At 29.8% G+C, this 16,501-nt stretch overlaps 1 protein-coding gene across 2 annotated transcripts; it reads right to left on the reverse strand.

The window, feature by feature from the left end:
* Positions 1 to 8,371: 8,371 nt before the first annotated feature.
* On the reverse strand, positions 8,372 to 15,938 carry LOC25479666 (protein IQ-DOMAIN 14). 2 transcript variants are annotated; one of them, XM_039826615.1, is made up of 4 exons: positions 15,392 to 15,938; positions 10,672 to 10,869; positions 9,677 to 9,754; positions 8,372 to 9,484 (listed from the first exon to the last, which is right to left on the reverse strand). In XM_039826615.1, exons 1-4 carry the CDS (start codon positions 15,782 to 15,784, stop codon positions 8,774 to 8,776), a joined length of 1,380 nt encoding a protein of 459 aa, XP_039682549.1. In that variant the 5' UTR covers positions 15,785 to 15,938; the 3' UTR covers positions 8,372 to 8,773. The 2 variants fall into 2 exon arrangements, with proteins under 2 accessions (XP_039682549.1, XP_013443349.1); XM_013587895.3 differs by having other exon boundaries at positions 9,677 to 9,745; positions 15,392 to 15,937.
* Between the last annotated feature and the right edge of the window lie 563 nt (positions 15,939 to 16,501).

Consider the following 16,501-nt stretch of genomic DNA (forward strand, 5'->3'; position numbering starts at 1 on the left):
TATAGTTCAAAGTATGCACTAAAATATATTAGATTGTCAATCAAAATATTTCAGATTGTGTTGCAAAATATTCTAGCTCTCCCCTTTTATAAAAATCCTTAACCTACTTATTTTTCTCTTATATCCAAATCTGTCCTACAAGTGTCAATATTCTATTCTAATATATATTTATAATTTTTATAACAAATAACAAATATATCTCTATAACATATATATTTCTAAATCAAATAACGTATATATTTCTAAATCAAATAACATATATATTATACTAATAAATACCAACATATAACATAACAAAATATCACTCATCAAAATAAATCATATAAATCACACAAACATATAAGTATATTCTAAACTCATTAAAATAATCAAATAATTAAAGAGGGTGTTACACTCCCTCTGTAACGTCTTTTGAGACCTCTTAAATCTTTACTCTTTCATCTTCCTAAGGTCTTCACAAATCATATATTTTTCTTTGTCTCGAAATGATAAGTAATTTCTCTAATACTCCTCTATTCTGGATGTAAAACCTATTCAAAATGACTGAAAAACATGCTAAGAATAACATAAGATGACATGTTATCAGTAAATAAAAGGATTTATATTAATTTGGTATAGTATGGAGATGCAATGTTTATTGTAACACCCCGTTTTCCCAACATAAAAATTTCATAAATTAATCAGAGTAAAACACCTTAAACGGATTGTTACACTTCTTTTCTTAAAAACCACAAATGGAATAATTAAATAATTATCCTTCAAATTTCAACAACGTAATAATTAAAACTCTGCAGCGGAAATAATTCAACGACAATAAAAGCTTCAACAACATGTTCCAAAATTGACACATAAAGGAATGATAAACATAGCAACAATTTCTCATCCCGTTACGTATCAGAGTCCTAAGACACTTGAGCCACCACTCCTACTAACCTTTATTACCTGCAAGTTATCCATACGAAGGGCAACATTTTCAAGCAGAAGGGGTGAGATTCACAATCAATAATAATAATATATAATTCATCAAATGCATCTAACAACTTAAACTCCATCAATTAGTAATAATAATTCTTTTAACGACTCCTAAACCATATCATGTACTCATCATATCAACAGTCATAACTCGATATCATAAACAACATCATTTAACATCATAATCAACATCTTAATCATAATCATATAACATCATACTCATAATTCGTATACAACATGACAACTTCATAATCGATGACATAAACAACGTAACAACATCACATTCATAGTTCATATACAACATAACAACATCATTAATTCGTATTAACATTCTCCACCAAGCACCTCATTAACAACTCATGAATAGAGGACAACTTAACAACTATACGTAACATCATCATTTCATAATAATAATTATTCATCAAACATTCCATTAGCAATTCATGACTAAAAGACAACTTATCAACTTAACATAACCATCATCAAGTACATTTAACAACTCATAGATAACATCACATAATCATCATCACAACATTCATAATCATCATCATGTAACATCCTAACAACCTCATATTCAACACCATAAACAGTCATCATAACATTATAATCAATATCATTGTATAACAACATAATTCATCATATCATAAACATCATTGTATGACAACATAATTCATCACCTCATAATAACATACTCGACACAACATAATCCTCATCTTATAGTAAAGTAAACAGCAACAAATCATCATAATAATATTCTTACTTCTTTAACTTTAGTAACACTTACTAATTCAACCAACAACCACGACAACAACAAGATTCAACAACAACGACAACAACTCACTCAATAATGACGACAACAACTTAATCAACAACAACAACAACTCAATCAACAACGACAACCACAACTTAATCACCAACAACAACAACTCTCTCAAGAACAACGACAACTACAATTATCCAATATATGTATATATTTCATAATCAACAACATCATCAATAACTTGGCAATTCAAACCAACGACAACGAATCATGCAATGACATGACGACAATTCTAAGACTCCTCAACAAATGCAACTATGCATGTGGTACCATATTCAGGACCGTAGCCCACACCGCTGTCGAATGGTTAAAACATTCTCATCAGGACATAAGTCCTCACCGCTCCACACCGCTTTGAACAACTAGTGTTCCACCGCTTTGAACGACAAGGCGTTCCAGAGCCGAAGCTCTCCCACTTTTATGCTTATGCAACTGACCCACTTGTGTATATCTACATACAACTCAAAAACATCAACGACAACCACTAATCATCAATGCATATATGTAAATATGACTTCACCTCGACAATCCAATTAATAATACTTCAACCTTTGAAAAGAATTCAGCAACATGTATAATTTATTTAAATATAAATATACATCACGGTCAACAATAATCCATCATAATTGATCCAACGATTCCAGAAAATACACAATTAATCATAATCAAACTAATGCATCAAGTTCATTCAACATAGTATATGTTCACTAGGTTTCATACTCAATCATCTCCAAATTCACTAAACTCAACAACGGCAACATCAACGACAACGTAGACAACGACAACTATGTATAAATAATTATGACTTACTCCACAACTTGGTCAACATCAACAACTTAAAACTCCAATACTTTGGAACGACATCTTACATCTTAATCTGACACATGCAGCTTAATCAATTTACAACAGCAACATAGGCAGCACATAAACATCTCAAGATATAACAATATCAAATGATAATCAACATCAACTTAAAACATCTTATATAATCCACATAATGCATATACAAATATATCTCCTCACTAACAACATCAAATCATATTATATCTGACTCACTCAACAACGACAGTACTATAATCAACCTCCATTCCTACCCCAAGGGTCAACTCACAACATGGGTTAAATACTCTTAAACACCTTAATTGCACTCATATTACTTCTAGTTTTGAGCCTTGGAATTATCCCATAAGTTTTGGATTAACTTGGAAATGGTTGTGCTGAATTTTCATAAGATTTCCCTAAGACCTTCTTTGAGTATTTTCATCATAACTCCTAAACCAAAAATCATTTTAAAGTCAAACCAAAGCCATTGGAAATCTAACAAAATTATCTAAAACTTCCATGTTTACACCAAAGTCCAATTCAAAACAGAAACGTGTGATAAAGACACAAGAACGCGAAATAAGAAATGCTGTCAAAAGGCACTTCGCTTATGCGAACGAGTCTTCGCTTAAGCGAAATACTTACAATAGATGTTCGCTTACAGCTCGTTTCCAGCTCGCCTAAGCGAACAGTCATCGTTTCTGCATAATTTTTCACGGGTTTAAACCATTTTTCACCCCAAAACTCCCAATTTTGATCTCCCCATGCCCAAACATGTTTCCAAAGATTGTTTATAGGTTCATTATACAATTAGGCATCTAAAGGAACATAAAACATGCATCAGCAACAACAATTCATCTCATTCTCACAATCTTGCAATTTCCCCCAATTTTTCTCCAACAATCCTAACCTCTCCAAATTCGGATTACAGCAACATTATAATTCCTAAAATCGATCTGAATATGAATTCTAAGCATAATTAACATGAATCCTTACTCTTTTCTTCCAAAATTAGTATAGAACCCTAATTCCCAATTCTTATTTTTCAAGAACAATTCTAATCAAAACAATTTTCAGAAACCATATATTATAATCGTTGAAGGTTAGCCTCACCCTTACCTTAATTTAGATGAACAAAAGCACAACAATCGGATTCTCTGACTCCACTTGTTCTTCCCACCCTTGTTCTTGATTTTCTCTCCCAAAACTTGTTTCACGTAAAACTGCTTCTGACCCTTTTCTTTTCCTCACTCCTAAAACTATAACTCCCCCTTTATTTCATTAAACTCGCTTAATTTTTATTAAATCCTAATTAACTCCCACACTTCGAAATAATTCTATTTCTCCACTTATTCTATTAAATAATGAAAATAACCATTTAATAAAATACACCGCACCAAAAAATCAACATAAATCATTTAAAATCATATAAAAGACTTTAAATCAACTAAAAATAATTAAATAACAATTAGGACGTTACATTTATCACCAAAACAGTTTATCTACACATGTGAGACATACTGATAAAATAATGAGCACCAAAATAGTTTATCTACAAGGGATAATTACTTCTTAATGAAACTAAGTACCAAAATTTATTCTAGTGATTTACACTAGATTACTATCAAGAATACCATGGATGTTTTAAAGGACTAAGGATTGTTTCTTAACCATGAATGAAAAGATCATTGTAAAGGAGTTACAAAGATGAATACTTATGTATTCGTGTATAGTATATCCAGATCGCAGTCTGGAATAAATGGTATGTTTGGATATCAACTATGTAAGTTGTAAAAGTACAAGATTCATATAGTTTTCTATAATACTCCTCTATTATGGATATAAAACCTATTGAAAATGACTGAAAAACATGCTAAGAATAACATAAGATAACATGTCTTCAGTAAATGGGAGGATTTATATTAATCTGGTTATAGTATGAAGATGCGATGTTTATCGCCAAATCAATTTATCTACACATGTGAGAAATATTGATATAATAATGATCACCAAAATAGTTTATCTTCAAGGGATAATTACTTCTTAATGAAAATACGCACCAATTTTTTTTTCTAGTGTTTTACACTGGATCACTATCAAGAATACCATGGATGTTTTAAAGGACTAAGGATTGTTTCATAAAGACGAATGAAAATATCATTGTAAAGGAATTACAAAGATGAATACTTATGTATCCATATACAGTATATCCAGATCGCAATCTGAAATAAATAGTATGTTTGGATATCAACTATGTAAGTTGTAAAAGAACAAGCTTCATATAGTTGTTGTTTCGGTTGCAGGGGTCAAATGTAATTTACCTAAAAACAATTAGTATGAACATGTAGTAATAAAATATATAATTTATTTTTAATATACTTTCTGCATTAGAAGAACAATAATTTTATAGCTAAAGGACACTTTTCGCTCCCTTGGTTTCAAAGTGTTGCGATTTTGGCCCCTATTAAAAAAAAATAAAATTGTGTCCTCTATCTTTAGAGAAATATGCTCTTTTGATCCTCTAACTTTATGGAAATATACTCTTTTAATCCTTTATCTTTAGGAAAATAAGCTCCCTTTATCATTACAAAAAGTTACAATGTTGACCCCCTGTTTTGGGGCATGTGGCGTCTTCTCAGCAGCTTTGTAACATTTTGTAAAAAAGGAGATGAATGATTATGGACACGAACAGATAAAAAAAATACACCATTGAAAGTTACATGTTTGGGGACAATCCTTCAGAGTGAAGCAAAATCCATCTGCGATATCATAACAATTAATGACAATAACTAAAAAAAGATGAATGATTATGTATATAAGAAATGATAAAATTTAAAAATGGGTTTGAGAAAGAACGTACTAAAGCCTGACTTGCTGGTCACGAGAACAATTAAAGAAAAAAAAATGATCAAAGCATGAACAAATTTAGAAATTTCAACCATATTTTCCTTCCTTTTCCTTTGCAAGTAATAAACATGAAATTAGTTGATTTTTTATAAGTAAACCCCCAAGCTTTGTTAACTTCAATTTTCATTTCCACAAACATGTTTTTCACTCACTATTAAAAAAAAACTTCAATTTTCAGAATAACGACATTTAAGTTAATTTATTTAAATAATTCCATATAAGTTATATGTGGTTTCTTCGGTTGTTGTGTAACCACGTTATTATTGATTTAACTACCAAATTCTCATTCAAGCGGTCATTTTGATATAATAGAAATTGGTTTTTAATGTACTTATTACAATTGAAAATTGAATGTTTCTATTTATTTATAGATGAACGTTATTTTAATTCTTTGTCTCTCAATTACAGTTTTACAAATGAATGTCTTTTAATTCTCTGTCTTTCAATTACAATTAAATTTGGTTTTATTGAAAAGAAATTGCATGTTGGCTAATGTAAATATTACTACTATGTGTTCCCATTTCAGGCACAGGGTAATTTTTAATATTAAGTTTCTCATGGTACAATTTGTCAATTTCAGGTGAAAATTAATTCAACTAGTTTCCGGTGGTTGATATTTGATCTATATTTTTTTTAAAAGAATTATTTATCTCATAGAGAATCTTGTTTGATACACTTTTTTGGTGGTTAAAGCATTAGTTTTTTTTTTTGGTCATGTAGTCTATTAGTTAGAATTCACCTTATAACGTGAATAAGTGGGGGTGTCTTGGGTTCGAACCCCGGATCCTGGATATAATAATGCATTGTCCTACCACTTAGTTTGTGTTTGTTAACGCAGTAGGTGAGCCTAAACGTGCGATTAGATAGAAGATGTAAAATATAGCATCGTAATATCAAAGGAAAATAAGTATTGAGACGCGATATTAACAAAGTGGATGTTGAACCAAACAAGCACTTAGTGAGTTTGGAAATATCAATTTCCACAATAAGTTTCCATGTCCAACCAAAAGATACACCTAATAGCTTCTATGCCAATGTTCGTTTGTTTCTATGCACCGTGCTATCAAACACCTTATCGAACATGTCACAGTTAATTTTACGTGTCTGAAATCACTTTTGACTCTCCACATGCCCTATTGTGAAACCAAACAAGCACAAAATTAATTCAAAATGCATATAATTGATTTTTGACATTTTTAATGGTTCTCTACTAGAATTAATCAACCTTTGCAATTGATTATAATTGAAACTGAAATTTAGTGTTTTTACTTCCATAAACCAATTATAACCTAAAATTTGTTGTTCAACTCACTATTGAATGCAATAAAACATAAATCACACATATTACACAATCAACACACTTTTAACCAAAATTAGTTTTACTGAATCATTTTATTTTGATACACATGTTTGATAAAAGCAAATGATTTTGGCATAATGAAAGCCACCACATTTTACAAAAGCAGTAACAATAAAGTATTTTTTAAGTTGCTGTGAGTTTAGTTCTGTAGAGACAGTTAATAAAATATGTAAGGATCGGAGTTCGAATCTCAGACACTCAATTTTTTCATATTTAAAATGTGCGAGCTTCAGTCAATAGACTAAAAAAAAGTGATATCGATATAAGAGAAGGTAATGTCCAAGTTGGATAAATGTGGTCCATAACTAAATCAGAAAAAACCAAAACCAAAGGTAGAAAACAAATACTATTTCTACATCACTCTCATAATGAATTGTCTTCAACTACATGCTGCAGAGAGTATTCAAGTCCATATTCCCTCACACTCACAAGAAAAACAAAAAGACAGAAAAAAACAAAGCAAAATGGAACATCACAAAACAAAGGAAGGATGGTATTCATTTATGTTGTCATATGTCACATTATCATTTTTGTCATTTTGTTTGATACCCATATCTATAAATTGGACCACCGAAAGGCTAAACTAGAAAGAAAGCTAGGTTATACTTTCTCTTAGTTCACATATTGGGTCAATAAAACTAGCATGGGTTCACACTAAATAAATAAAAATAGGAACATTAATTGCAAAAAAAAAAAAAAAAAAAAAAAACAGATACAAATAAGAATACTAAGCAAAACAAATCAATTCTAAATACTCATTTAGTGTGTGTTTCGTTCTGCGGTGACAAAACTTTCTTTTCTAAGAGCATTGGTGAATGTTAATTTATGTTTTTTTTTTAACAAGCCACAATGAATTTTATAATCAGAAATGATTTATCCCGTACAAGGTGTGCAAAAGAGAATCACTTAAAAACGATACAATTGTCAGTTCACTGGTGCCATGAATACAGACATCGTGATTTCAAAACCAAAACAAATAAGATTACATAAAAATACTCATACAAGACATAGGGTGTTACCACCTGTCATGGTAACTGAAAGCAAAAAATATTAATTTATGTTTTGATACATTAAGGTAAAAATTATTCTCATCAATTCGTATTGTTTCGATAGTAGTAGAATATCTAGTAAACTACAGCTACTAAAACCATGTGTTCCTTAATTTATGTTATGAGAAAATTTTGAAATGGTGTTGAATATATTGTTTTTCAAAACTAAGTCCTTCCCTAATATGCTGAAATTATTTATTGAAAATTGTATGATTTTATTAATTTTTGTTGTAGCAGAAACTTTAGTAGTATAGTTTCTTTTATTGTTAAAATTATAGATTTATAGTGTTGTAACAAATAAAGCTCATATTCTTCCAACATTATATCCCTTAACCAGTTACTTGAAACATTTTATATCCTCCTTTTGTCTTAATTTCATATTTTCATAATGAAAACACTCAAAACAAGTTACACTATTTCAACATGACAAAACTAAAGTCATAAAGTCAACCATGTGGTCTTTGATAGTGTAGGGACAAACACTATTTGAGTACATGTCAAATACTTACACCCTAAGAAAAACTGCTATAATACACAGAAAATCAAAGCACAAGAAAACATTGTCCCTTCAAGTTCCTTTTTTAGGATTAAATTTATTTTTAGTACTTATAAAATTTAATTTTTTTGTTTTCAATCCCAACACTCACTTTTTGGTTCCTACAAATTGCAAAAAATGTACGTTTTTAGTTCCTCTTCAAGAAATAAAAACATACAATTCTATAATTTATAATTTGTAGGGACTGAAACACGAGTGTAGGAACTGATAACAAAATTCGAGATTATAAGAACTAAAAACACATTTAAACCTTTTTTTTTTCTCCTTCTTTCCTAAAATTTGCAATGTCACCTTAAATTGGTACTACTCCCAATTCTGTTCAAGCTACTTGTGGTTGGATAAACCTTGCTCCTAAAATCAGAATCTATTTCTGAATTAGACCCTGATTCCCAAAGACCTTGAATAGACCTATTAGATGAACCGTATCTCTCAAACTCAAGCCTTTGTCTTGGAGCACTTTGTGACCTAACCTTAGCCCTAGAAGATTGAGTATTTGCCATATAACTAGGATAACCAGAGTGAGCATTGAAAAATCCCCATGAACTCTCACTTTTAGTAGGTGTAAAAGGACCTCTCCTCGAACCACTTTCGAGTCTTGAAGAAGCCGAAAATGCCTGTGGACTACTCTCGGCGGTTCGCAAAGAAGCTACTTCTTCTTCTTTTCCTTTCTGATGCTTCATAGAAGAGAGACTTGGATTATAAGCTTTAGAAGAACGTTTTGACGGCGAATCTTGTACCATCAAATTTTCATTATTGTAATCAGAAGATGAATAATGATGTTGAAAAGAGGTGCTAGTACTATGTTGTGATTTCAAATGTGGTTTCCAAGTATCTACTTCAAGAATTTTGTCACTCTTCTCATCATCATTTACATTTTTCGATGAAGTGTCGCCGGTTTGGCTCCATGTGTTTTCTTCCATCCAACTGTCTAACCAATTTGAACCAAACCGCGCTCTTTCTAAGTTCATGTCTCTAAAATTTGCATTTGAACTACATCTCTGCAGGTTCAAAATGAAAATTTCAATTCAAGAAAACAAAATCACCAACACATGTTACATGTATACTTTTTCACATTGCAGCAACAATTAGCATACTCAAAAACTATTTAAGTGTTTACTTTGAAACACAATTTGCCACGTAAATCATCTATGAATTCGGTAAATTAAATTTTAGGCATGAATCATGAATACCTTGAGGATGGAAGATCCATCAAATTTCGTACTATAGACACGAAGTGGGTGCTCATAATCATCAGGAACCTGCAACAAGAAGAAAAAAATCTGAGGATTACAACTATTTTATCACAGTAATGAACTAATGATCATAAAAAATCTTCGAGTGAATCGTCATTTATTCCCTGAATTTGCAAGGATTTGATAATTTGGTCCCTCAAACTGTAGGCATTATCATATAATTTGGTCCCTAATGTTTTCAAAAATCCAAAATGATACCTAAATTTATAAATCATCGATCAGTAACAATAGTCATTCTTAATGTGATCAAGAATTTTCAATTTAAACAATCCCTTTAGAATTTTGTATATTTCAAATACCAAATTGACTAAATTTTCTAATTTTAGAAACTAAATTGCTAAGAAACAATCCAATCAAAAGCCTTAACTAAAGAATAATACTTTAGCATTAGCCTAGTTTGAAACAACGTTATAAGTTGTAAAGTTATAAAGTTATGTTCCATGAGATTCCAAATTGCAAGAATTGGTAGGGTGATGGAGAAAAGAAAAACTATAGAAAAAAGCATTTTTTAAGATGACAAGTTAAAAGAAAGTGTCCTTTAAAAAAAAGTTAAAAGAAAGTGAGACACCATTACATAGCTTTTCCAGCAAGTTACCATCAACTTTTACTAAGATAAGAATCAAGACAACTAATAAAAGAGTATTTAAAAAAGTAAATTAGCAATTTGGTACTAAAATTTCTAAGGGTCAAGCAATTTAGTCCATCAGATTTACAAAATAGCAAACCAGAAAATCTTTTGCAGAATCGATATAAATCCGGAACGTTTAAAAGTTTGGTCCAAATTTTGGAAAAATGACCATCGACGTAAGTAAGTTGTTCAATTTAAAAGACTAAATTGATATTTCGTAAATTTAAAAGACTAAATTAACCAACACTTACAATTTCAATGACTAAAATACTTACTCGAAAAGTTAAAAGTTTGATTTGCTTACAGGGTAATGAGAAAGCGAAGACTTGAAAGAGTGCATATTATCGGAAATGTGCACACGACTTGCGCGTGCCCGAGACTGAAGTCGAACCAATGTTTGCATTCGTCTTAGCATATCAGCTGTCTGCTTTCTTACAATGTGACCTCTCACTAATGCTTGCAATTTCACCAATGCTTTAAGTGCTCTTAATGCCCTCCTTGCCTTCCAAATTCATGTAATAAAATATCAGTAAATATTAAAACTTTCATATAAAATTTAATAATGGTACAATTAGAGTTTTTTCTTACTCAATCATTAGAGTTCTTCATAGGAAAAGACAATTCACATGAAGCATAATTCAAAACCCAAGGAAAAATGCAAAGAATAGCAAGTTTGTTACATGGTAAAATTAGGCAAACAATCATGATTGATCAAAGAGAAATATGTTTATTAGTTTATGTGAAAAAGAAATATGTTTATTTGTTTACTTTTGTAATAAATTTAATATTTTATTATTCATATCACCCATTCATAACTAATTAAAAAATCCAAATAAATTATAAAACCTTGATAATGTTTTGTTTTTATCACAAGTCACAACAATTGATTTGGTTTTGGTCCTTATAAATAGTTGTGCATTATAGAATTAGTTCCCCAAAATATGAAACATTGATGTTATACCAATGACTTATACCAAGATAAACTAATATGACATATACCAAACCTAAATCAACAAGTACCAAAAATAATGTTATATATATTGCAACCAACATTGCCAAAAACTTAAGTCATCAAGCCTAAAATAGAAAATAGGGAACAAATAAGCATGGAATGTCAAAAAGGTAGTAGTATATTAAAAGGGAAAAGACATAAAGAGAGAAAATAGGGTTGAAGCTTATGGGCGTGATCATTAACAAACACATTTACATAGTGGAAAGTCGTCCATTATCAATCCCCTTTTTGATCAATTGAAGCTTCCTATGATGCATTATCCCCACTTTTACACCACTTACATTGGGATTGGATTCCTAGTAATAATTTTACTAATCTCTCTTCTTTCAAAAAATAATAAAAAATTACCAATCTCTCAACCATATGATCTACTCCCTCCGGTTAATTGAATAATTAATATATCTGATCTATATTATAAAATATATTCATTAATATTCAATGAATCTAAAAAAAAAAACTTATATATAAAATCGAAGGGAATAAATCAATATCAAAGATTATTAAAAATGTGATATAGCAAATTTATAATATAAATTATATCATCTCAAATCAATGGTCGAAATTATATTCACTTATTAATGGTAGGACTGCAATAGTTGAAAAGACATTAGCTTAACAAATACTTCCTCCGGTTATTATTATAATCAAAAATCAACTTTTTAGATTTATTCAATAAATGATATATTTGATCTATTAGTGGTCAAATACATTATTTATTAAAGGGTTAAATATGTTTTTGGTCCCTATAAATATACAAATTTTTCATTGTAGTCCCTCTAAATTTTTCCTTCAACTTTTAGTCCCTCAAAAAATTTCTATCTTCATTTTTTGTCCCTCCTTCAAAGTAAACTTAAATGTAGAATTCATACTATTGCAGAAAAATTCATATTTAATTTGTGTTATGTTAAAAAATTCTAATTTTTTTAAGATTTTTTTTTTACAAAATTCTACACATTTAGACACAATTTCATTAAAAAATACAAAAATTAACTTAAAAATAGGGACTAAAAGTAGTGATTGAAAATTGTATAAGGACTAAAAGTTGAAGGAAAAATTTAGAGGGACTAAAACGAAAAGTTGGTATATTTATAGGGACAAAAACATATTTAACCCTTTATTAAATGAATCTAAAAAGTTATTTTTTTTGCTTATTACAATGACAAGAGGGAGTACATGTTTTAGTTTTTTAAGAAACCATTATAGCCTAACCAAAAGCCTCGTGTGTCCTTAAAGTAAGTTGCTTTCTCTCACGTGAAGTCTAGAATATCATTTCATAAGGTAAGGTAAAAGATGCTTATTTTTTTACCCTCACAAAGTATGGTTTTAGAGAACCTAATCTAATTTCCTCAACAAAAAAAAAAAAAGAGAACCTAATCTAAATTCATACAAATTAGAAATACATAATCAAATGATCTACCTATTAATTTTCATATACCAAAATAAAAAATATATACAAAACCAAAATATAGATCATTTAATTTTAAATCAATGATTCATATAAACAAATGTGTGAATGCATTGACTTCAAGCTTCATATTGTCAAGACAAGAATACAAGTTTAGTATATATCAATGCACCACATATAATAACATGCCCTGCCAAAAATGAAACTAGTAACTACGAATCTTCAACTACATTGATTAATAGGGAAACCTAATAACTTATATATCACTTTGGCCCATTATCTAAAACATGGTTGATGATGTGGTGTCGTTGTTCTACTTCATATTTTGTGTAATTTTTTTGGTACAATTGGACATACCTTTCTGGTCCCATAATGGAAAGCATCATAACGCACAAAATACGTGGGGCTATATCTATATAGATCTTATAGTATTAAATATTTATTCACACATAAATTAAATTACCCGTTACCACCTTTCTTTAATTGTTATGGTCCTTGTATTCTCACTCTCACAGAATTATATTCCAAAAATGGGTCATTTTCAGATTCATCATTTAACTTTGGAACTACTCACATTACCCTACCACGCAGGTCTAGTAACATTTTGTAACAACTAAAGACGTAGTAATTAATATAATTTGCTTTTAGCACCCCCAACTATTTCTACAACTCCAATTCCGTCCGGAAATACCATTTTTAACGGCTAAAAACACACGGTTTTCTTCAGAGGTGAGAAATATGGTGGAATTTGTACATCCGGAGCGGGTTGGGATTTCATAAATAGTCGAGGAGTGAAGTAACTCATGGTGACCAAAATAAGTTACACCTTCTAACAAAGGTCAATGACCTAGCCTACATCAAACTTATTTAGCCAAGTTTTTTCTTAAACAAACAAGTCCAATGATTTTGGAAATTATATTTAGTTAAGTTAAATAAACAACATTTTAGACCTAATATACCAACATATATCTAAATCAATAATATAATAATATTGTTGTTGTTACTATTATTGCTAAATATTCAGACTTGAGAATTGGGTTTTTAGAACAGATTAGATCTACCTATTTAAGGAAAGTATTGTGAGATAAGCCTAACTAATAGTTACCCTTAATGAAATGTATGACTGATACTTAACAGAACGAATTTCAAAACAAAAATGTGACTTAACACACAAAAATTGCAGCCAGCACGTGATAGGAATACAGAGGGCACTGACTACCATAGCAGTAGTAAAAAAAAGTTTTTTTTTTTGGTTTATAGTAATAAAAAAAGTTAAATGTATATACATATAATTTTTATTTTTTTTTACTCCTACAAATAATTTTTAGGCAAAATTGCACTTTTAATCCCTTAACTTAATTTCAGATAACAGTTTGGTCCTTTATCTTTTCTTCATTTCAATTTGGTCCTTTTTGTCCATTTTCATATGAATTTTTAAATTTAAAATTCATAATTTTTTTTTCTTATGGTCTTTCAATCTTCAAATCTACGATCCTCGTCTATTTTGCATAAGAATATTAGATAAATATCACTGTCATTATTTTATTTTTTTTTCAATGACATACATATAATAAATCTCTCAATTAACGAAAATTTAATATAATACAAAAAATTATCACATGAAACATCTATTGAAAATGATACATACATACACCAAAAACTAATGGTCCTAAGTCCTAACAAGTGCAAACACACATCTCGTCTTTGTTCGATATGTCAAAATCAAAATTTTGGAGCTTGTAAAAGAATAAAAATAAAAAAAATTAAGTATGGTTAAATAATAAATTTAAACGTCCAAATAACACTATTTTAAGGCAAATTTGTCGGTGGATATGGAACCTCCATAGTCCAAACTGATACTTATTTAATGAATTTCATTTTGAAGGAGACAAAGAGTTGGTGTTGTCAAAAGAGCATGTTAATCTAATATTGGATAGTTGAAAAATGAAAAGGAAAAGAAAACCAGTGTAAAATTACTCTCTCCGTTTCTAAATATAAGTAAATTTTACTTTTTAAGTTCATTTAATTAATGATGTATATGGTCAATGTATATGATTGATAATATTGACCATTAATTAAATGAATCTAAAAAGTAAAATTTATATTTAAAAACGGAGAGTAAGAAGGCAATAGTATTGTACTTGTATATCAAGAATTGAAAAATTCTTGTTAAAGCAGAGAAATCAAGAGTCAAACAAAGTACAGTGATGTGGAAACAAGCAAGAGAAATCAAGTATTCATAATGGCCAATTAATAACTATAACTAACTACCTCCATCACCTAAAATCAACAATTGAATTTTTCAATAGAATAAAATCCTTCAAATTCTGTTAACAGATAAAACCTCACAGCTTTTTGGTTACTTTTTTCATTTTTTTATATGAACTATCCATATTTTTTTAAAACTTGGAGATTTTTTTTAGTAGATGTTAACTATAAACATATATCGAGGATTAATTACACATAAATTTTACTATCCAATGAAGCCAGTGCAATTTTATAACATTTTTTACTTATTATAATTTATATAATTACAAACAAATTTTACTATGAATAAGATTTTAAAGACATCATGGTAAAAAATATGAAACAAAAATTGTTACATACCAAATAACCTCGGAAAGCCGACTGAATCTTCACGGCAGCATCAATTTCGTCCGACAACCGTCTCCTGACAGTTGTCGGAGTTCGAGGTGCTCCGGAAGAATTTCCAGTAGTCGTATTACTTGTCAATCTAACAACCTCAGCGGCAGCATGAGCAGCAGCGAGTGCAGCTTCAGCAACGGCGGCAGTAGCAGCAGCAACAGCAATGGCATGTTTATTAGCATCATAGTTATCAGAGAAAGAAGAAGTTGAAGGGTCAGAACTTTTGTTTGTTTTTTGTCTTGTGTTGTTCTTTGTGAAACTCCATGTTCTTTTGTCTTTTTTGTTGTTGGTGGGTGGTTCTGGTGGTGGATTACGGTGTTTTTTGCCGCCGAAGAGTCGTCGGAGAAAGTTCATTGTGAGGTTTGTGTCATTGGGTGGGAGAGTGTAATGAGGGAAGGTTTATGGAGTTTAGAGAGAGAGAGAGAGAGTATGTGTTGGTGAAAATGGAAGAAGAAGAAGAAGATGAAACACTTAAATTGAGGAGTTTGTGAGTTTGTGGAAGAATTTTGGAATATGTTCAATGGTTTTATTTATTCATGGTCACGCACTATTCAATGTATCTCTTCTCCACGCGCCAACAAATAGAGTGAAAAATGTTAATCTTGGTAAAAAAAATAGTCTTTCAATTAGGTAAATAATTTTAGATAAACAGAATGATAATAATCATTTGAAAACTCACGGATAAATAGAAGATTTTGAGTTTGAAATCAAGTAACGATGTTCAATTTTAATCTAATAATTTTTTTTGTTAGCAATAATCTAACAATTTTAGCATAGATAAGTTGAGTAAGAATGGACTCATGCACTTACGGATTAATGAATAAAAGAGTAAAAAATCAAACTGATACATTATAAAATTTGAGTAAAAATATACATTATAAACATGTGTAAATGAAAATTAATGAGCAATGCTTAGAGACTATAATTTGTTTTTTTTAGGAAATATAGTGTGTTGTTCACTAGATAAATATTAAAATGTGTCTTTTATGATGTGGTAAATCGAGGTTGAGTCCAAATCAATAAGGTAAACTTTTACAATATAGTCTTTCAAGATTTTATCTTTTATAAAAT

This window comes from Medicago truncatula, chromosome 6 (assembly GCF_003473485.1).
Source record: "Medicago truncatula cultivar Jemalong A17 chromosome 6, MtrunA17r5.0-ANR, whole genome shotgun sequence".
Taxonomy (NCBI): Eukaryota; Viridiplantae; Streptophyta; class Magnoliopsida; order Fabales; family Fabaceae; genus Medicago; species Medicago truncatula.